The sequence below is a fragment of the Odontesthes bonariensis genome, chromosome 15, assembly GCF_027942865.1.
Source record: "Odontesthes bonariensis isolate fOdoBon6 chromosome 15, fOdoBon6.hap1, whole genome shotgun sequence".
Taxonomy (NCBI): Eukaryota; Metazoa; Chordata; class Actinopteri; order Atheriniformes; family Atherinopsidae; genus Odontesthes; species Odontesthes bonariensis.
The window spans coordinates 12,061,695-12,083,204 of record NC_134520.1 but is presented as its reverse complement, the minus strand read 5'-3'; the positions used below and the strand labels follow the sequence as shown (position 1 = coordinate 12,083,204).

Genomic DNA, 21,510 nt, shown 5'->3' with positions numbered 1-21,510 from the left:
ATTTCCTGAGTTTTCGCATACCTTTTGCAAAGAATCGTACGGAATAATAATAAACCTTACAGATACAATAGGGTCCTTGCAGTTTCACTGCTCGGTCCCTAATTAATACTGATGAACAATTAACACACCCATGAGTCTGCAGTTACACGAGTGGATATAAAAGCAGCGCAAAATGGTGCAATGCATACCATTAAAAACAATGGCTGCTTTAGCGGTATTATAAGACTTTGCAAATGGTGCAATTAGAAGAGAGCGTGTGTGAACATAATGGCGACTGGCTCATCAGCCGCTTTAGGTTCCTGAGGGAAATCCTCCTGGAACTGTGCGCAGAGCTGCGGCCGGCGTTGGAGCGCAACACAGCGAGGAGCCATGCGCTGCCTGTGCTCACAGGTGATGTGCACACTGGGGTTCCTATAGCAACCGGGGCATTCCAGAGGGAGCTGGCCAACCGATTGGGACTGTGCCAGTCTACCCTGAGCCGAGCCATGCCAGCCGTGTGGGACGGAATTACCCGCTGGTGCCTTTCCAGATTTTCCAAGTTGCTTTTTCCATGGGCAGCAATGCACCCCCATATCATCAGAGATGCTGGATTTTGAATTGAGTACTGATAACAAGACAGATGGTCCTTCCACTCTTTAGTTCTGACGCAGTGTTCATGATTTCCAAAAAGAACAGTTTTCTACTGCTAAAGCCCCAAAGCCAAAATCATGTAAGCGCACGGCTTCTTTGCACAATAGATTTTTAAGCGGCCTCGTTGGATGTTATGGTGTTCGGAAAGTTTCTGGAAGTGTTGCTAATGCAGTGCTGCTTGGAGGCCCAGAGAGCACGGGCATCCAGTACTGATTTGCAGTCGGGTCACTTGTGCACACAGACATCTCCAGACTCTTGGAATCTTGACATATCATGCACAGCAAATGGTGGAAAATTGAGTTTTTACATTGAAGAACAATAATTCCAATTTATTAGATTTACATTTTACATGACCAACCAAGTCTACAGTGGGAGCTGTGACAGCGGCTCCATGTTATTCTGCACATTTGGGAACACATTCAGTAATTGCATGGTGCCCTGTCTATCTTTGACAGAGCTTTAGTAACGCAGACCTTGCAGACGAAGAGCCCTTGATGGTGGAGAGGAGTCGCTCTACACCGCAGTGGAGATGCTATGCCAAGTCTGTCAGCTCCCAGCAGCTTCTCCTCACTGTCCTCCCGGCCACCTTTGCAGGTACACCTCTACTTTGGTTTATTCGTCGGTGAAATGGAAGCACATTCCCAGAATGAAGAAACAAAATAAAATCTGGATTCTGTGTTTGTTTTTTTTTTGACAGATGCTCTGATGTTGATGGCATCAACTGTGGAGAGTGAGCCTCGGACTGACGTCAGTTCACATGAAGACAACACTCTTACACCCGGCAACAGATCTCAGACCGACTCCCTGTCGAGCTCCATCAGTGCTGCGGACAGGTCCGAGACTGGGCTCAGTCCGGCCTGCAAGCTGTGCACGAGCTCCAGCAGTGGACACTTTTCCGCCAAATCCCCTCTCCTCTCACCTTTATCTGAGGGCCACTCTGAGTCCATTGACTCCCTGAAATTGGACCAGGACAGTTTGGATAGTGGACTCTTAGCGGAAGAGACTGGGTCACCAGGTTCAGGTGGGTTTAATGACCCTTGCTGAGGGTTATAATCCCAATCCCATTAGTTTAGCCCAAGCATCAAAGTTAATCAGAGCTAACACACATTGTACACACCCCAGGAAGGACTGAACAATCTGCTGAAATGTTGTATTCTCCACATATTGCAGATCTGGGAGAAAAAGAGAGAGTCCAGTTCTCTGAACCACAGAAGGCAGATTTGCACATCAGCTTCAGCAGGCAGGTTTCCCAGCAGAGCAGCAGTGACAACAGCCAGTTGAAGTGTCCAGTTTATGTCTACAGCTGTTCACTGGAGAACCTGAAGGAGCAACTGGTGCACCCTAACTCCACCCGCCAACCCAGGGACATCTTCTTCAGGTATGGAGCTCACCCTCAGGTAGAGAGGCAACGGCACGGTCCCAATCATGGCCCAGCAGGGACCCTTATCTGTTTGAAAAGGGTTCAACTGGTGCAATAAGAATTTGGCAATAGTTTAAACTGACTTTGTTGTAAAGATTAATTATCAAAGGGTGAATCTGATTTATTGCAACTTGGTCTTGTACAGTTCTAGTTTAGATTCAACGATAATAGCAACTTACCCGCGAGAGATGAGTTCATTTCTGTATGGAGACGGTGACATCACCAGAAAGTATGTTCACATTGACATTACATTGAATTGATTTAGCCATAGAAAATGGGACATCTCTGTACATTCCTTCAGTTTTTTTTTTTTCATTATCATTTTTCTACTGCAAATCAGTGTAAATTTGTCCCCGTGAGGGACCTGTTCAGGGCGTACCCCGCCTCTGGCCCCGTGACAGCAGGGGCCGACATTCTTTTTCTATACCCGCTTAATGCAGCTCAGGGTCGCGGGATGGAAACCATGGTAAATAATGCAGCCATTTTGGGTCTGATGTCAGTTTAAACATACTCATAAAAGTGACTGGAAAGCGACTTTAACGACTTGAACATATAGCCTGCACCATGGGAGTCACTGATGTGTGTACCTCAGTATAATGTCTACAGGCTGTGGCATAGATGGAGATGAAATAACCTGTGTTGTTACAAGTTGTTTTGCTTCCCAGATTTCAGCTGTTATTTTGTGATTGCACCAAACATGACCTGGTGGAAATGATGAGGTCTTACCAGGAAGCATTATTACCATAAGAAGACTTAAATATGAAAAGAGGTCAGATTAGGCTCAAATGGGAACATTTCTTTCACTGTTTAAAGACATTTACACATTCTGAGCTCATTTCACAGGGAATTTCTAACAGGATAAACATGGTTGTTATTACAACCAGTATATGTTCAGCCATTAAGAGGTCCCTACACACTGCCACATATACTGCGTGGCCAAAAAAAGATTTAACTAAGCATTTGTATAAGCTCAGATTGGCAAGGCAGAGGGTATATTTTTCTCTTTTGGAGTAGTCAGACTAACCTCTCAGTGCAGGTACCAGCTAAACCAGTCAGGGAATTGTGTTTCCTTCTGGGCAGCACACAAGCAGCTGTGTACACGTCATACTAAATACAATGAAATGGAGCTTTTATGTCTAAACATTCAGGCAGTTTTAAATGTGACTCGAGGTGAAACTGTGCTCACAGTGTTGAATTAAAACCAAAGTTCCTGCTGTATGGTAAGTGGGACTGACTCTGGGATTTTGTCAGACAGAAGTTGCAGTTCAGCTGTTAACATTTTTGTTTCTGGTTGTCTTCACGGGTGAGAATAGAACCCAAGATGCTGAATCCTGGGAGATGTATCAGCACGGGAAGCTAAGGTAGCCCAGCTTGACTGTGTTTTTCTGCTCTCATTCTCTTCTGCTGAGGGGCTGCTCAGCTTTGGTGTGACACCTCTAATCTCAGGGACATGCTTGTCTTCTGTAGAATGGGAAAGTGCTGCACTTATAATACTCTGAGCTCTAAAGCCATCTTCCCTTTCTAGACCTGTCTGTGCTTCTTCCTCAGGCTCGTATTGCAGCATATACACAGCAGGTGCAGTGCTTCCACACACTGAACACAATACACGGCTAAATAAGTCAACTTCCAGCTATGCAACTGTTACAGTAACATAGCTTCACATAGCCTGGAATGCTCTGCTGTCCACCTGCCTTGTGCAGAGTGTGTGGAGTAAATTCTTCTGTGGACCAGATGCTTAATATGTACGTCTCCTTTACAGACACGGAGCAGCCCTTGTGTGCTTAAGCCGACACATTGTCTCAAAGTTGTGACCTCATATAGTTTTGGAGAAGTCCCACAGCTTCTCTGAGAACATACTCTGGACAGTCAGAACAAACCATTATGCATGATCTTCTCCAAAGAGGAGCTGTTTACGGTGAAGCCCAAAGAGGGATTTCAAAAGAGCCTTTTAATACCTCCACTTTGTTTTAAAAAGCTGCCTTAAAGGGACACTATGTAATAAATTAAGTCATTTATTAGCTCAAATCAACATATTCATTCATAAATTAGTCCTCATTGGTGTAAAATTATCTCTGTCAAAAATCTCAATTATCCTCCTGAGTGAAGAATAACTTGTCTGTATCTACATAGAGCGGGCAAGCACTATGGAGGCTGCCATGTCCTTCCGGTCTATGAAAAACGACAAAGTGCCGAGAGGGACATAAAGCACTTCGAATCGCGTTTTCCCCAACGCCAGGCCTGGAAGCGGAAATGACGTCATTTTGACGTCACGTCCGCCGAATGGCTTATTACTGGCGCTAATGGCAAATAGATTTTATCTCGTAAATTATCCCACTAATAATGCATTGATTGTTACCAAACTTCTGCCGTAGTACACATAGGCTCTTAACTCACAAAACGAGGCATTAGAAAGTTTGTAAGTTTACCGGGAGTTTATTTAAAAGAACACTTTCCATATAGCAACTACACACTGCTGCTAACGCTACCGCTGTGTCGACGTCACTTCCGGTAACTCCCGGAATATGACTAATTGCATTGCTTGCACACCAAAGGCTATGTCAACTTATGTTATCTGACATGTTATCTGTCATCTGTATTTATAGTGTTATTGTATGTGTGTTTTGTAATCCTTTGTACTGTGTGTCTTGATGTCTTTTTGTTTGTATGGACCTTGAGTCTGAATCTGTAGCTTCTTGAATCTTGACACATACCGCCTGCCGTAGTTCAAGAAGTTGCAACGCACATTTGCACTACTAGATGGGGGAAGAAATTACATAGTGTCCCTTTAAATGGCAGGGCTTTTTAAAACCTTTGAGACCATTTTACCTTCATTAGGAATGAATAGACTTTGCCTTTCTACGTAAATATACAGTATATTTGTATGTAGACATGTATCAACACTGACCCCACGTTGCCTACAATACATCCGTTGGTGAATGAATGTGTAGAGAATAAAGCACTGACAGAGATGTGTGTGTGAATGGGTGAATGTTGCATGTAGTGTTAAAGCGCTTTGAGTGGTCAGCTACAGAAAAGTGCTATACATGTACAGTCCATTCACCTTAAAAGGTAATAATTGTTCATCTTATAGAACGTAACAGTAACAACTGCCTGTTAAGTTAATGACCCAAGTTGGAAAGTGCTAAAAGGCTAAATAATAATAAACATAATAGCAGAATCATTACTGAAATACTTTAATTTCTCTTGTCTGGAGTTCAGCCAAAAAGGCGATGGAACTGCTAACTATTTAAGGTACAGTTTCTTCACAAGTTCAGCATTTAACGGGCACAAGTTGGTAAAGCAGTTGGTTGAACAGTGGTTGCTCCACACAGTGTTTTCTAACTCTGCTGGAACATTCCCCTCAGATATAGTTTGTCCACTGGGCTCTGATTTCCTCTGAGGTTGTAAGACGCATGCGAATGATACCAGCTACCTGTGGAAATGTGAACTAAATGAGATTTTCAGACAAAACACAGTGTCAAGTTTTTTTCAGTTATTCAGATAGAACAGAGAAAGTAATTCTTATTTTTGAATATGTCCACTTTAAGTGAACGAGAGGCATTCGAATGAAAGGAAGTGTTGATCTGTTATCGGACACACATGCAGTGGAAATAGAATAACAAATTAAATTTCCTTGTGCTAATTAGATTTTTTGCTTCATTTTTGGAATTAATAAGGTAACAAATGAATTTATTAAATTCAATGGTTTCTATCAATAGTCTAAATATGAATCATGAGTCATTATAAGCACAGTAACTTTATGACATTTTGCCATTCAAATTTGCTATAAAAGCAGCTCGTTAGATAACTGATGTCTTCTTCAACATGTTTCATGTCTACCTTCCTGTGGATCTGATCAGTTATTTAGATTTTCTTATCTAACACATCTGATGCTTGCTGTGGAGGTTCAGCTTTCCTTTTCAGGCTTTTTGGCTTCTTGAATGTTGCTTCTGATGCCTATTAAGACGAGTACAACATAAGCATGTTTTTTCATTTCTGGGGAAATGTCTGAGTGGTTTTAGCTGTGAATCCCCCTGTTTTTGTCCTTTGGCAGATCGCTCTCTCAGGACCGCAGCAGTCCATCCCCGTGGACTGACCTTCTGGCTCAGCCTCACAAACATAAAGAGCTGGCCAACTATTGCAGCCTACTGCAGGAGCACTACCACCAGAGCTACGTGAAAGGTGGCCTCCCTTCGGCAACATAGAACACTGAAGAATTTGAGCTTTTGCTTCAGAAACTGTTCAGCTTTTTGCTTACTTCATCGTTATGTAAATGTCATTATGAGATTTTTGACATTTTTTCTGTGATAACTATACTCAAGATAACTCTTGCTCTCTGTCATTACAACCTTCAGCAGATTTAGTAATATTTAAATCTCTTATTTATAGAGGTTTTCTCACTCTGAGTTTTGGCTCCAAATTGTATTTTATTTTTTTATTTATTTATTTATTTATTTATTTATTTATTTATATTTATACCTTACTGAATTCTATGCATCTAGTTCAGAAAAGCATCCATCTGTGTGTTATGGGAGTTTACATAATTCACATGAGGAAAACTTGAGGAGTAATGTTATTCCGATACTGAAGTATGATTGTGGGCTCAGCATCATGTTCTGTTGTGACTTCTGAGCAGCTGGGTCAGTTGGACTTGACAGAGCTGAAGGAAGTTGCATTGCACCCAAACCTTACAACCTGTGTCAGGTTGCTGTGACCTGTGCAAGACGTAATGTACAGTGCACAGCTTTACTTGTGTATTTTAAGTCGGAGCTTTGCCTGAAATGCCTTATTTTAGAACACAAATGAATGTAGTTGTGGAACACATCATAAGACACTGATTGTTCCCTGTGCTCCTAAGGTGTGTATCGCAGCCTGCAGCAGTCCTATAGCATCAGCTCCCAGGATGTCCTGATGGCAATGGACTACTGTGAAGAATCGTTGCAGGAGATTGACATCACCGCTTTCCTGCAGACACTCTGTGGACACATCAGGGTCTTCAGAGAGAACTGTAAGGCTCCAGGATTGGGAGCAAATCCAAAAGGTCTAAGAAGCTCTGCCACCTTTGTCATTGGAGAGGTTGAGGAGGAACAAGCAGATGTCAGGGCAGTTCTGGCCTCCTCCTTTAGGTGAGACCAATTCAATTCAATTCAATTCACTTTATTTATAAAGCACCAAATTACAACAAATGTCATCTCAAGGCAATTCAATAATATAGTCCAATTCAAGCCATTTGGAGTTCAATTCATTGTAATCATAATTAATTTCAAAATAATCCAATTCATTCATATAGAGCCAATTCAAAAACTATTTCATTACGGTCATTTTGCAGACGCTTTTATCCAAAGCGACTTACAATGAGTGTGTTCCACATCGGTAGGCAAAAGAACTTCAGGTCACAAGAAATCCTAAGTGCATTTCCTTCCAAAACCAAGAGCATAACTGGTGCTAGAGTAAGTGCGGTAAGTTAGGTACCTAGACAAATGGGAAGACAATTTAGAAAACAAAGACAATTTAGGAAACAAATAAGTGCGTAAGGGGCTGGGACGAAACAGGTGATGTCCTAAGAGGGCGGATCAGGGTAGTGTTTCCTGAAGAGATGGGTTTTCAGCCTGCGGCCAAAGGTGGGCAGCGACTCAGCTGTCCTGACATCAGTCGGGAGATCGTTCCACCATCGGGGTGCCAGAACAGAGAAAAGCCGTGACCGTGTTAATCGTGCGCAGGGACCCCTGAGTGACGGGGCAGCCAGGCGCCTGGTGGCCGCAGAGCAAAGCGGTCGGGCGGGGGTGTAGGGCTTGACCGTAGCCTGGAGGTATGAAGAAGCTGGGGAGGTTGAACACCAGACGAGCAGCAGCTTTCTGAACAAGCTCCAGAGGTCTGATGGCAGAAGCCGGGGCGCCAGCAAGGAGGGAGTTGCAGTAGTCCAGGCGGGAGATGACAAGAGCCTGGATGGGCACCTGCGCTGCCTTGTCGGTGAGGAAGGGGCGCATCCTCCGGATGTTGTAGAGGAGGAATCGTTTGGAGTGACTCAGTTACTGCTAGGAGGGCCGTCTCAGTTGAGTGGAACCACCTTGAACACGGACTGGTGGGGATCCAAGAGGTTGTTCTGGTGGAGGTAAGAGGACAGTTGTTTAAAGACAGCACGTTCAAGAGTTTTGGACAGGAAGGGTAGAAGGGATACCGGTCTGTAGTTCTTGATCTCTGAAGGGTCAAGAGCTGGTTTCCTTAGAAGAGGAGTGACTCTGGCAGTCCTGAAAGCAGAAGGAAAAGAGCCTGATGTCAAAGACGTGTTAATGAGGTGGGTCAGGTAAGGAAGAAGATTAGGTGCAGCTGAATGAAGGAGAGGGGAAGGGACTGGGTCAAGGGAACATGTGGTGGGGCGGCTAAATGTTACAAGGTGAAGGACCTCATCTGCGGAGAGGGGAGAGAAGTGGGTCAGAGAGGGAGGTGAGGGAGAAGGTGGTAGAGAGGGTGAAGTGGGAGAGCGACAAGTGTGGGTGGTGTGGACAGCTGGGAGGTGAGGGAAGGAAGATCTGATATCGTTAACCTTCTTGTCAAAGAAGTCGGCGAAATCATCAGGGAGGAGGGAAGAGAGGGTGGGGGTTGGAAGAGGGACGAGAAAGTTTCCTAGCTAAGGAAACCAACAGATTACACTGAAACTTGTCTTTAGTCCAATCTCCCGTCCTGAGCGTGCCTGAGGCAAAGAATCTTAAATTCTATTCTGAATTGAACAGGGAGCCAATGAAGAGAAGCTAAAACTGGAGAAAGAGGATCTCTGCTGTTAGTTCTCATCAGAACTCTGGCTGCAGCATTTTGAATCAGCTGAAGGCTTTTCAGAGAATATGTGGGATAGCCCAATAATAAAGAATTACAGCAGTCCAATCCTGAAGTAACAAATGCATGGAGCAGATTTTCTGCATCACTCTGAGACAAGATGTTCCTGATTTTAACAATATTACGAAGGTGAAAGAAAGTAGTCATAGAAACCTGTGAGTCAAATGATAAATTCTGGTCAAAAATAACTCCAAGGTTCTTCACTGTAGTACAAGAAGCCAAGAAAATACCATCTAGAGTAATGATATAGCTAGATAATTTCTCCCTGAAGCGCTCAGGTCCAAAGATAACGACTTCAGTTTGTCTGAATTTAGAAGCAGACAGTTCTGAGTCATCCAGGTCTTTATGTCTTTGAGACATGCTTCTAGTCTGACCAACCTATTGGGTTTATCTGGTTTCATAGATAAGTACAGCTGAGTATCATCAGCATAGCAATGGAAATTTATGCCATGCTGTCTAATAATGTTACCTAATTATTAGGTAACATTATTAGACCTGAGGAACTCCATGACTTACTCTGGTGTATGAGGAAGATTCTTAATTTACAAGAACAAACTGAAATCAATCAGATAAATATGACTTAAACCAGCCTAATGCAGTTCCTTTAATCCCAATAACATGTTCAAGTCTCTGTAATAAGATACTGTGATCGACCGTATCAAATGCAGCACTGAGTTGATTCACACTACTCTCAGCAGTGATGATTTCATGAGCTTCTTTATCAATAAAATAGTTTCTATCAGAGAGAAGATTGATGGACTCCTTCCCACTATTATCACTGATGTATCATCAAAAGTATAGCATATCCAAAGTTTGACTGAAGAATAGAAGAGTTTAAGCTTTTCTTCATTTTTTTTTTTTTTTTTTTTTTTTACTTCGGATCACATATCTCCAATTACAGAACAATTTATTAGAGCTGGTAGAGCTGACATGCACAATTGTTGCCAAGTAATATATGTTCTTTTCTGTTTTCTAAACCACATTCCGATTAAATGACAGGTGCATTAAATACATCTTCTGTGTTTAAAAAATGCTATCTTAGTTTCTTTATACTCATATATGTTTTTAATAGTTTATAATGAATATAGTCACTATATAGTGATAAATTCCGGTGATGTAAACCATCCACCAGATGGTATAAGTGTTTAGACAGTGAAGCTGAAATCACACATGCCTTCATGGACCTGCATCATCTCTGTTCTCATGAACCACACATCTATTAACTCTGGGATATACATGTATGTAGATGACTGAGTTCTATTTGTTTTCAACTGAAAGGTGCAGTCAGTGTTATCAAATGACCTGTTACTCCCATAAAAGCTGCCAAACTGCCACAGTGGTGATTGGCCGGCTGAGCTAACATGATTATTCTTTTGATGACATTTTTGGCAGTAGTACAGACATGGAAGATGCAAGTGAAGCTGAATCTCGAGGGAAGGTGTCTGCTCCTGCTTCTCCACTGATCCTGGATGAGTCCAGGATCCCAGAGTTCCCTCTGACCCTGCTCCAGACACAGCCCAAGTGTGAAGTATATCCAGATCTGCACAAAATCATACAGGTATGCTCTTATGAAATGACAAAAAACAGTCTAATCATTATAAAGTAGGCTTGTTATTCATTCGACCATTCAACCAAAAGCCCGTTTCAGTGTTGGAGCCATGGTTGAATCAGTACTCTGGTGCTTTTCTTATGGGATGACAGTCTGACGAGGTTGGGGTAGTAACATATGTGCATCAGTTTCAGATCACATTAACAGACACACAGTGTGTCTGTGCTTTATGGTCAGCTGTTCGGAGCAATCAGACCGAGTCCCAAAGATAATTACAACAACTAATGCAGCCGACTGTTTTTGCAGTGTCTGAGCAAATTTAATGAGGGAATGCTGTCTTAAAGAGGGTTTAAACTACTGCTGCTTTCTATGTAGACACAGCTTCCATTTACCACCAATTTGTTTAGCCCAATGGAGTGCTCTTGTAAGGCAAGATGGCAGTTATTCTGGGAAAACTGGTGCCTTATTCTGTGCAATTAGACAATTTTATGTTGACTTTATGCACAAAGTCTTATTTCATATAGCAGTAACGGTGGAGACGGTGTATTCAGATGATATCTGAATACAAAGTCTGAAGATGAATAGTTTGAATACACAGGTTGTAACGACTGCTTTTGTTACTGTAGAGCAGAAGGAACATTCCAGCTGTTCAATGAGCTGAACTGCTTTGGAGATATGATACGATGTAATGTAATGTAATACGAGGTTGTGCTAAAACCGTGACATAACTTTTCTATCATACCTTACTCAGTGCACTGTCCTTTCTCCTGTGAGTAATGGGCGATACTGAATGTTCTATCTGAATCAGGTCAATGAAGCCATGAAAGGCACCCATCTCATACCTCAAAGGGTTTTAGACTCTTTTATCAGTTGAGAAAAGTGTAGAAAAAGCTTCAATCATTCATTTGTTTTGAACAGAGCAGAACAGAAATCTTTGTCATTGTCTTCTCTTTCCAAATTCATTTCATTTGGAAAATATGAACAAATCTGATGGCAGTAACATCCTCAAAGAGACATCTTGACATGAGATACATGCCTCTCAAAGTGGGAAAAATTCCAACTGATGTCATTCAAATGTCAAAATAATTGTCTGACAGGATAAATTCATGGAGATCCTGTCCCAGTATTTCAAATGTGTGCCCTCCAATCCACACTACTACTTCTATTGTCCGCCGTCATGCAAAAAAGAGGTAAGCTTCTGACATTTCTCACTCTTCTCTGTCATGTCACATTTCTTCACATCATAACATATCATAAGATGTATGGATAGCGGTTGTGGACTACTTTTGATGTGTTTCTTCATTAAGTACAGCAGACGAATTGATTCTTAACATAATCTGTAAGAGTTTTCCTTGTGAAAATAACTTGAAGCGATTAAGGGATAAGTCATTATGTCTTAGCAAGATTTGAACTTGTACAATCAGTGTGTGTCTCCTACCATGTGGGTGTCGTGCCCACCTGAGGGCCGCTTTAGATCACACTAGATGGATGTGTTTTCTCAGGAGGACTCAGACGATGATGAGATGGAGAGGAGACCCTTCGAAGAGCTGCTGTCGGAGGCTGAACCTGCAACTGAAGATGGTGAGGGTTATTCGGATTTAGGCCTAAACAGCTATCAGGTTGTTGCAGGTAGGGACACATATTACCTGTATGGATTTTTGGACTAATCACAGGGAGTTACAATGAGCTTTTTTCATTTGAGCCACATTGGCTTTCAGAAAGAAATGCATCCACTGTCATTCCGCACTGATAATGCAGTCGGAGCGCTGAAGTAGGAGCGCTCCTGTTCTGAAGTTTGAGCGCTCCAGTAGTTGTTCTGAAGTAGCAGCGCTGCAGGAGTGGTTCTGAAGTAGCAGCACTGCAATAGTTGTTCTGAAGTAGCAGCGCTACAGTAGTTGTTCTGAAGTAGCAGCGCTACAGCAGTTGTTCTGAAGTAGCAGCGCTACAGCAGTTGTTCTGAAGTAGCAGCTCTACAGTAGTTCTGAAGTAGCAGCGCTGCAGTAGTTGTTCTGAAGTAGCAGCGCTACAGCAGTTATTCTGAAGTAGCAGCGCTACAGCAGTTGTTCTGATCACATTTTTCAGGTTTTCCACCTGAATATGAACTACTGGTGGCTCCACATCCCTTCACAGGGATCACGTTGCTTGTTGAGCTGTATATGATGTGGTAAAGTGACCAGTTTTTTGTGCTCTAAGTAGTGTAACTGCTGTTCTTTGTGTAGAAAACCTGTCGGGCTGCTGCATCATGACGGAGAGTGACACCGACTTGGTGGTGGAGTATGAGGAGCATTCAGGGACCAGCTCCCACGGAGAGGGTGAAGACCGATCTCTGTCCGACTCCAACACCGTCAATCAGGACCAGGATTCCTTCAGCATTCTGGAGGGAGACTCCCTGCTGGAGCCTGAGGGGCCACACCTGGACATGCCGCCACTCTTTGTTCATGTCACTTGTTCCGTCAATATGAAAAGCAGCCATGGTTCCACTCCCATCCTAACTCTGCCTACTTGCCTGGGTGAGTACAGCAGGGACACCGAATCTGTTCAGTTGTTGTTACCAGACATCAGGTTAAGTTGTCTTTTCATCCATGAATTTCAAAGTCTCACTCTGGGATGTGCTCCCCTTCACATATATACACATGTATATACACATGTATGGAGAATTCTGACTGCTTTGCTGTGCTCATTGCAGGTGAGATTATTTCCTGCCTGGAGAACGCTGAGGCCTTACAGTGTGTCGATCTGAGTGAGCTCTCAATCACTTTAGATCTTTTTGTTCTGACACTGCCCCTGGAGATCGAAGTCATGGGGGATTTCCATCATAACAGGTGAGTGGAAGTGCAAAAAGCTGTGCTTGCAAGAAGAAATAATTATATAATAATAGTAATAATAATATATATAATAATAATAGGTTCAACTCCCGGCTGGGGCCTTTCTGTGTGGAGTTAGCATGTTCTCCCCGTGTATGCGTGGGTTCTCTCCGGGTACTCCGGCTTCCTCCCACCGTCAAAAAAAAAACCTAAGTTCATTGGTGTCTCTAAATTGTCCTGAGGAGTGAGTGTGAGCGTGTGTGTGGTTGTTTGTCTGGTTTGTCTCTGTGTGGCCCTGTGATGGACTGGCGGCCTGTCCAGGGTGTACCCCGCCTCTCGCCCAATGACCGCTGGGATAGGCTCCAGCCCCCCCGCGACCCGACCGACAGATTCAGCGGGTACAGAAAATGGATGCATGGATGGATAATAATAATACAAAAGTCTTTCTGTGTCAAATATGCAACTCTCCGTGCTACATTTCCAGATGGCATTGCAGATAAGATACTCAGATAAGATACCCAACACAACTCATAACACCTTTTCCACCATGAAGCTATGTGTGCATACGGTTGCACTATTTTTCCTTTAAGGGCTTGAAAATAGGGGCATGGTTTAGCTCTCCTGGTTGAGAGGCTGAAGTCCTCTTTGGAGCTGTCTTCAGTGGAGATTCCCACCTGTGTGACACCTTGCTTCATGTCCTGTTCCCCACTCTCTGCCGAGCTTCCTGTCTCACCCTCGCTGCTGAATGAGAGCACAGTTGAAAATGATCTGTATTTATTTCTCTCTGTTTTTAACTGCCTGTGTGTGGTCTCCTTCATCTCTTTGGGAATTTGCCATGTTCCTGCTATAGCTAGAATAATGAACTGCTCAGTCTATCGATAAAAAATGATTTGGAACTTGGAACAGCTATGTTTATTCCAAACTTCAGTAGTAGATACATTTCCTACTTTTTCTAGTGTAATGATTGTTGCTATTTTCTGTTTTATATAGGAGTTAATCATTTCTTAGAATTTTTGGTCAAAAGAAAAGATTTGAAATTTTGGGCCTTCACTCTTATTGATGAATGAAGTTCTGGTTTGTTTATGGACTGAATCAGATGAATCATTGTTGGAAGTGATATTCAGTAGCCCCGGTTGGCAGAAGTTATTTTTGTGTATGATATACAAACCAATGTGTCCCAGTCCTGAACTTGGTCCTTCATAAAGATCTGAATAATATTTTTGTGTTCAGGTACACCTCAGAGAGCAGCGTGTCCCTTAATCGTTCACCGGGACAGCCCTCCTCCTATCGCTCTGATGAGGAGTTGATGGCGGTGTTGGACAGTCTGAGAGGAGCTGGTGTTGATGGGTGCGTTTATTCAACATAAAGTTTCTGTTTTCTCATTTTGATCCAAAGATTTATGAATATTTCCTCTGGTTTGGTTACTGTCTTCCATCAGGGTCTCCAGTGATTCCTTATCCAAACTTCCACTTCCTCACAAATTAGCAATTCTGGCCGTAATGGATGAGGTAAGGCTTGTTTCTAAGGGAGTAAACAGTAAATACAGTGCTGAGAGGAGGGCAGCTTCAGTCATCAGCCTGTTCACAGCCTATTCACGGCCTGTTCACATCCTGTTCACATCCTGTTCACATCCTGTTCACATCCTGTTCACATCCTGTTCACATCCTGTTTACAGCCTGTTCACATCCTGTTTACAGCCTGTTCACGGCCTGTTCACAGCCTGTTCGCAGCCTGTTCGCAGCCTGTTCACAGCCTGTTCACAGCCTGTTCACACCCTGTTTACAGCCTGTTCACATCCTGTTTACAGCCTGTTTACGGCCTGTTCACATCCTGTTCACGGCCTGTTCGCAGCCTGTTCACAGCCTGTATACAGCCTGTTCACATCCTGTTTACAGCCTGTTCACGGCCTGTTCACAGCCTGTTCGCAGCCTGTTCACAGCCTGTTCACAGCCTGTTCACACCCTGTTTACAGCCTGTTCACATCCTGTTTACAGCCTGTTTACGGTCTGTTCACATCCTGTTCACGGCCTGTTCACATCCTGTTCACGGCCTGTTCGCAGCCTGTTCACAGCCTGTATACAGCCTGTTCACACCCTGTTTACAGTCTGTTCACATCCTGTTTACAGCCTGTTCACATCCTGTTCACATCCTGTTCACATCCTGTTCACGGCCTGTTCGCAGCCTGTTCACAGCCTGTACACAGCCTGTTCACACCCTGTTTACAGTCTGTTCACATCCTGTTTACAGCCTGTTCACGGCCTGTTCACATCCTGTTCACGGCCTGTTCACGGCCTGTTCACGGCCTGTTCACGGCCTGTTCACGGCCCGTTCACAGCCTGTTTACAGCCTGTTCACATCCTGTTTACGGCCTGTTTACGGCCTGTTCACGGCCTGTTCATAGCCTGTTTACAGCCTGTTCACATCCTGTTCACGGCCTGTTCACGGCCTGTTTACGGCCTGTTCACGGCCTGTTCATAGCCTGTTTACAGCCTGTTTACGGCCTGTTCACAGCCTGTTAACAGTTTACAAAAGCTATGTCACATAAAAACACACCATTTCTATTAGTATTACAAATGTAATTTATTTTGCCCAGATGTTTTGTGAAGTCGGTGAGATATATTACATTTTCAGATGAACATAAACATCCTCTCTCCTTTCTGTAGCAATCAGACACAGATTTCTCTTTATACTGAAGAAATAATGCAACTGGCTTTGTGCTCAGTCTGAAATGTTAGGCGTTACACGGGCTGCATGTAACCCTGGCAGTGTCAGAACAGTCATGTGAAAAAGGAAGTACACCCTCTTTCAGTTCTATCAGGACATGATGAAAAAAAAAAAAGTCTAAAAAATGAGGTGAATACGACGTACAGAAAAACCGGCCACACAAAGCACATGACACCATGTGTTCCCACACATCTCTTCTCAGGGTTCCACCACAGCTTTCCTCCTTGGCATCTTGTTAACACACACCGGAATATACTGCCAGAACTTCGGCTTTTACTGAGCTGATGATCAATTAATCGATTTAATTTGATTAGCAGCACCAGGCTGATATATACATTTTTTATTTCTTTAACCTCACTACTGTACTGTTGGTGCATGGTGCATGACACCTAATGTTTTTGGCCCCTACATGGTGAGTTCACACACATATTTTTATACAACTGTATTAGCTTTTTGTGGTTGTTGGTTCAGATCCGCTGGCTGCTGGAGGATGAGATCGTTTCCGCTTTGCGTCATTCTCGCTTCATCGGCTCAGCCACGCTGCAGAAAGTGGCCGAGCATGTTTTACGCTCCAGCGGCCGGCCGCACTGTCACTGTGAAGATGTCCCACTGCAGTTCGTCTTCGGGCCTGAGCAGTCTCTGGAAAAATTCAAGGAGGCAAGAACACACACCAACAAAATGCATTTCTGCCACTTTAATCACGACCAGGTCCTCCCGTCTATGGCTGGCTTTTATGTGTAGTAAGTGTTAACTGTTCTTAACAGTGAAGGCAAGGATAGCAAAGTGAGTTGAAGCATTTCTGCTCAGGGGAACAGAGCAGCGATGTGATGAGTAAAACGTGTCCGTTGCACTGATGCAGCTGCATTTTACACGTTAATAGAGCTACTTTATTCACAGCAACTTTTATTAGAAAGAGTTGATTCTTCTGTTTAAAAGTGTAGCCATGCTGCTAACTGTAGAAACAAAAGTATCATCTGCTGGCAGTAAATAACTGCAGAGAACTTCGCTGTTGAAGAGCATAGAGGTCGTATCAGTGCTTGGATATAGAAAGATGAACAGGATGTATAACAGGCCACTGTCCTATTCTGCAGGAGTTCCGCAGAATGTCCTTTTCTGGCTATGTGTTGAATGGAGAGCAGGACAGCTTCTACTACATGTCCCTGAGCAGACTTCACCAGCAGAGGATCCAGGCTGCCAAGAGGTTGTCGGAGAGCACCGCAGAGCCAGCACAACACACAAGCCCCTGTGATACTGGAGCTCTGGAGGCTGTGATGCTGGAGAGTGAAGCAGAGGCCCAGGCAGACAGCGAGGTCAGATCCATCAGATCAATCAGATCCATCAGACCAATCAGATCCATCAGATACATCAGATCAGATACATCAGATCCATCAGATCCATCAGATAAATTAGATCCATCAGATCAATCAGATCAATCAGATACCTCAGATCAATCAGATACATCAGATCCATCAGATCCATCAGATCCATCAGATCTATCAGATCAATCAGATCAATCAGATAAATCAGATAAATCAGATAAATCAGATCAATCAGATCCATCAGATCCATCAGATACATCAGATACATCAGATCCATCAGATGACAAGAAGGAATGTTTCGGGGAAGACTAACGAACACTACATGCCTTCTTTTGCAGAACAGTTCTTTTTATTTATTCATTTTTCTCACAAGCTATTTAGTGATGCCTGATGGTTAAACACATACGTTTATACTCACACACACACACACACACACATATATATATATATATATATATATATATATATATACATATATAAATGAATTGTGTTTTGATGAAAAGTGTGACGACTACACAGATTTTTACTTGGAATCTGTCCATCTGCAGGGTGAGGACAAGAGGTCCATTTGTCTTGTTGCTGAAGCTTGTGGTGATGCTACTGCAGAAGCCATTGAACCAGTCAGAGCTGTGAAGCTTGAAGGAGAGGACACTGTTAACGTGGTGGGGGACAGATGTCCCCCCATTACCCTCCAGCTCCAGACCGAAGGCTGCACAGAGCCCAGCTCACCCCCAAAGATGGCCTCCAGTGTCAGCCTGGCTGAGTCTGTGCAGACAGCCTCTCACAGTGAGTCCTTTTTTGGTTTTTAACTAAATAAATTGCAGTATTAAAGTCTTCATTTGCAAGTATTATTGCAGGTACACACAGCTGTAAACAAATCCATCAAATCCCATCCAGGAAAGTTTGGAGGCTGTTTAAACCAGTGTTTCCCAACCCTGGTCCTCAAGGCACAGCGCCCTGCATGTTTTCCATGTTTTCCATGTTTCCCTGCTCCAGCACACCCGATTCAGATGAATGGCTCAGGTCTTTAAGCACTGCAGAAGGCTGAGGACGACCCATTCATGTTCAAATACTTATGACAGAGTTAAGGTGACAGTTGATGATTCTGATTTCAGGTGATATGGGTAAGCTGGCTATTTTCCACACGATTCATCCTTTTCAAGTAGATAAAGAGGATAAGAGGAATTGGGTTTTACTGTCAGCAGAACAAAGTTTTTACATTTAGCAGCAACTACAACCTGATGAATTGACGTTATGAAATAATTAGGAATTTGCCACAAGGTTTCTTCCTGCAAGGATATGTCCAATGGATGTATTCTTTCTTGTTAACTTAGTACCCAGTCATGGTTTCAGTTTCATTCCATATCTGCCTTTGGGTTGATTTCTCTTCTTAAGTACAGCGAGGAACTGATAGCTCTCAGGGATCCTCTTTTCAGGACAGGCTGCAGAAAGGCCCTCAGGTGGTGATAGCGCTGCTGATGTTTGTTAGTCAGCCTGCTGATATTAAAAGTTGTGAGGCAAAATAAAATAAAATGATCTTTTCTTCAGGCTGTGGCAAACTCAGGCCGAGTCGAGTCCAGAGTGTCGTTTCCAGTCAGGGCAGTATGGACTCAGACATGCAGGGTAAGTTCTTTACACAGCGGAGTGACGACTGATGGAACAATGTTAGATTACTTTTGTCTTCCACAAATGCCTTGCCTGCTCAACACAAATAAGCATGACACTTTTCCTTTAGTGTGAATTCAGTAGAAATTGACATTTGTCCGGCACCATAATGTTAAAGGGATAATCTGGAGTAAAATGCACTTTAGGTCAATTTACGGGATGTTGGGAGTACATACGTTGAGTTGACATCAAAATCATTTAATTCTGATGTGTTTTGAGAATTTTGATTTGACCGTTTTCAGCCAAAAGTCGTTAGCCTGGAGGAGAGTGGGGCATATGGTATCGCCGCTACAAAACGCTATTTTTATACCTCTTCTACAGCTCCAAACAACATAACACTTACGTAGTAGTGAGTAGAGGGTCCCTAAATCCAAACAGAAGTGTCCCGAGGTCTTCATGTGGTCGGATAGAGAGTCCAGAATGAATTTAATCAAGCCAGTATCTTTCCGGAAATGTTGCTGCTGCAGCTGGCATCTTCAGCGTAAAGTCCGTATAGTAGAGAGCCGAGTGTGGAGTAACACGCTCTGGAAATTCACAATTTCGTTGCCGTTTTTTTTACAAACATAGTCCAGTCTTTCTTTCGAAAGTGAAATGAAGTTGTATGCAACAGCAAAGCCTAGCTTACTAACAGGTTGGAATTTTATAAAATGTCATGTGACCTTACGTCTCGCGTGACCTAGCCTCCTGTTTACGGAAGACGTCTTTTGCGTGACTGGAGTGACCATCACAGAAGAAGGAGAGGTGTGTGAGCAGATTGTTGAACAAACAGCGGAGCAAACTTTTGGAGTTATGGTGCGTGTTTGTTCCTATCCTGGCTTTCGAAAGAAATACTGGACTATGTTTGTAAAAAAAAACGGCAACGAAATTGTGAATTTCCAGAGCGTGTTACTCCACACTCGGCTCTCTACTATACGGACTTTACGCTGAAGATGCCAGCTGCAGCAGGAGCATTTCCAGAAAGATACTGGCTTGATTAAATTCATTCTGGACTCTCTATCCGACCACACGAAGACCTCGGGACACTTCTGTTTGGATTTAGGGACCCTCTACTCACTACCACGTAAGTGTTATGTTGTTTGGAGCTGTAGAAGAGGTGTAAAAATAGCGTTTTGTAGCGGCGATACCATATGCCCCACTCTCCTCCAGGCTAACGACTTTTGGCTGAAAACGGTCAAATCAAAATTCTCAAAACACATCAGAATTAAATGATTTTGATGTCAACTCAACGTATGTACTCCCAACATCCCGTAAATTGACCTAAAGTGCATTTTACTCCGGATTATCCCTTTAATCTGGCTTTTATATGGAAGCACTTTGTCAGCTCTGCAGATGACTGAGCCGCTGGATTACATTGTAGCTGTTCAGCAGTGGCTGGTCATGACGTTCTCCTTCAGTTTTGGTTCAACTGCAAAGACTTATAATTAGACCCAAATGCCAAGAAAATCCAAGATTTTTTCTTTTCTTTGTAAGTTTCTGCTGACCGCATCCTCCTCCTGAGCAGGATCTCATCATAGAACTGGGGTTTGGACTAGTTGGCCAGGTGCTTCCTCCACTTTTTTTTTTATCTCCAGTTATTATCTTCAGATGAACAGTAACTGGGCTGAACAGTTTTTTTTTTTTTTTTTTTTTTTTTTTAAAAGTCCGGATCTGTGCACTCTTGCAGATATTAAACGTGACGTAATACTGTCAATGACAGCACCATCATGCTGTTTTGTATCTGTGTGTTTGAAGGTTATGATGGTGGGAGCAGTGACTCGGAGTGCGAAAGCCCCACCCCCGATGAACAGGAGCGTCAGTCACCACTAATGCCAGACTTCTGGTTGATTGTTAAGATCCACCAGGACAGAGTGAAGGTCTACTCCCACGCCAGGTTAGGCCAAGCTTAGAACACTCTCTGTGGTGTCCTGTGGCCCACATTTATCTAGCATTTCAGCGTCAAGAGTCATTTCTGATGCCTTCATTAAGGTTAACGACATTTCTTTTCTTGCGCTTTGAAGTGAAAGAAAAATAGTTTTTGGTTTCTTTTCTATTCAGCTATTTAGAGAAAATATGAGAACTCATCATCATTTTTTGTTTCGATGTGTTTTACTATCAAATTTCTCTCTGAGGAAAAAAAACAAAACAAACAGGATTGACTTTTTTTTAGCAGAGTTTTTGGACTGATTCTGTTTGATTAAGGGATGTAATTTTAACAAATTCATTTTGTTCTTCCAGATGCTTCACGGAAGGAAGAGATGTCAGTGCAGAAGAGCTGAGAAAGAAAGAGGAAGAACAGGAGCTTCCTGAATACTTACAACTGCATCAAATGGTGGTTGGGAAGATTGGTGAAATCTGCAGAACTGTCAATCAGGTAGCTTCTGCTTATGAAAATCCTCAAGTTAAGGAACATTGTTATGTCATGTTTCCCTTTTTATTTCTGTACCTTATGATAATCCTTTATTTCTGGTGAAAGGTAAATATATATTATAGATTCTAACTACTACAACTGCTTCTAGTACTGTTGATGATAATAAGGATGATAATTCTGATAATGATAATATCTGATTTAATCACTCTCCTTATTGGTAC

At 43.0% G+C, this 21,510-nt stretch overlaps 1 protein-coding gene across 5 annotated transcripts in view; it reads left to right on the top strand.

Annotated features, from left to right (window-relative positions):
• The window catches only part of szt2 (SZT2 subunit of KICSTOR complex), a 104,001-nt gene that overhangs the window by 23,415 nt on the left and 59,076 nt on the right, over nucleotides 1-21,510 (top strand). For 4 of the 5 annotated variants that reach the window (XM_075485003.1, XM_075485001.1, XM_075485000.1 and 1 more), the window contains exons 24-42: nucleotides 1,086-1,224; nucleotides 1,328-1,651; nucleotides 1,801-2,008; nucleotides 3,364-3,411; nucleotides 6,105-6,232; nucleotides 6,909-7,176; nucleotides 10,274-10,439; nucleotides 11,528-11,620; nucleotides 11,933-12,011; nucleotides 12,650-12,940; nucleotides 13,117-13,252; nucleotides 14,465-14,581; nucleotides 14,673-14,742; nucleotides 16,430-16,615; nucleotides 17,050-17,268; nucleotides 17,826-18,063; nucleotides 18,826-18,900; nucleotides 20,674-20,812; nucleotides 21,157-21,292. In XM_075485003.1, the coding sequence (XP_075341118.1) occupies nucleotides 1,086-1,224; nucleotides 1,328-1,651; nucleotides 1,801-2,008; nucleotides 3,364-3,411; nucleotides 6,105-6,232; nucleotides 6,909-7,176; nucleotides 10,274-10,439; nucleotides 11,528-11,620; nucleotides 11,933-12,011; nucleotides 12,650-12,940; nucleotides 13,117-13,252; nucleotides 14,465-14,581; nucleotides 14,673-14,742; nucleotides 16,430-16,615; nucleotides 17,050-17,268; nucleotides 17,826-18,063; nucleotides 18,826-18,900; nucleotides 20,674-20,812; nucleotides 21,157-21,292 (3,060 nt within the window). The remainder of the gene's footprint in view (nucleotides 1-1,085; nucleotides 1,225-1,327; nucleotides 1,652-1,800; nucleotides 2,009-3,363; nucleotides 3,412-6,104; nucleotides 6,233-6,908; nucleotides 7,177-10,273; nucleotides 10,440-11,527; nucleotides 11,621-11,932; nucleotides 12,012-12,649; nucleotides 12,941-13,116; nucleotides 13,253-14,464; nucleotides 14,582-14,672; nucleotides 14,743-16,429; nucleotides 16,616-17,049; nucleotides 17,269-17,825; nucleotides 18,064-18,825; nucleotides 18,901-20,673; nucleotides 20,813-21,156; nucleotides 21,293-21,510) is intronic. The other variant, XM_075485002.1, reaches the window with a different exon arrangement.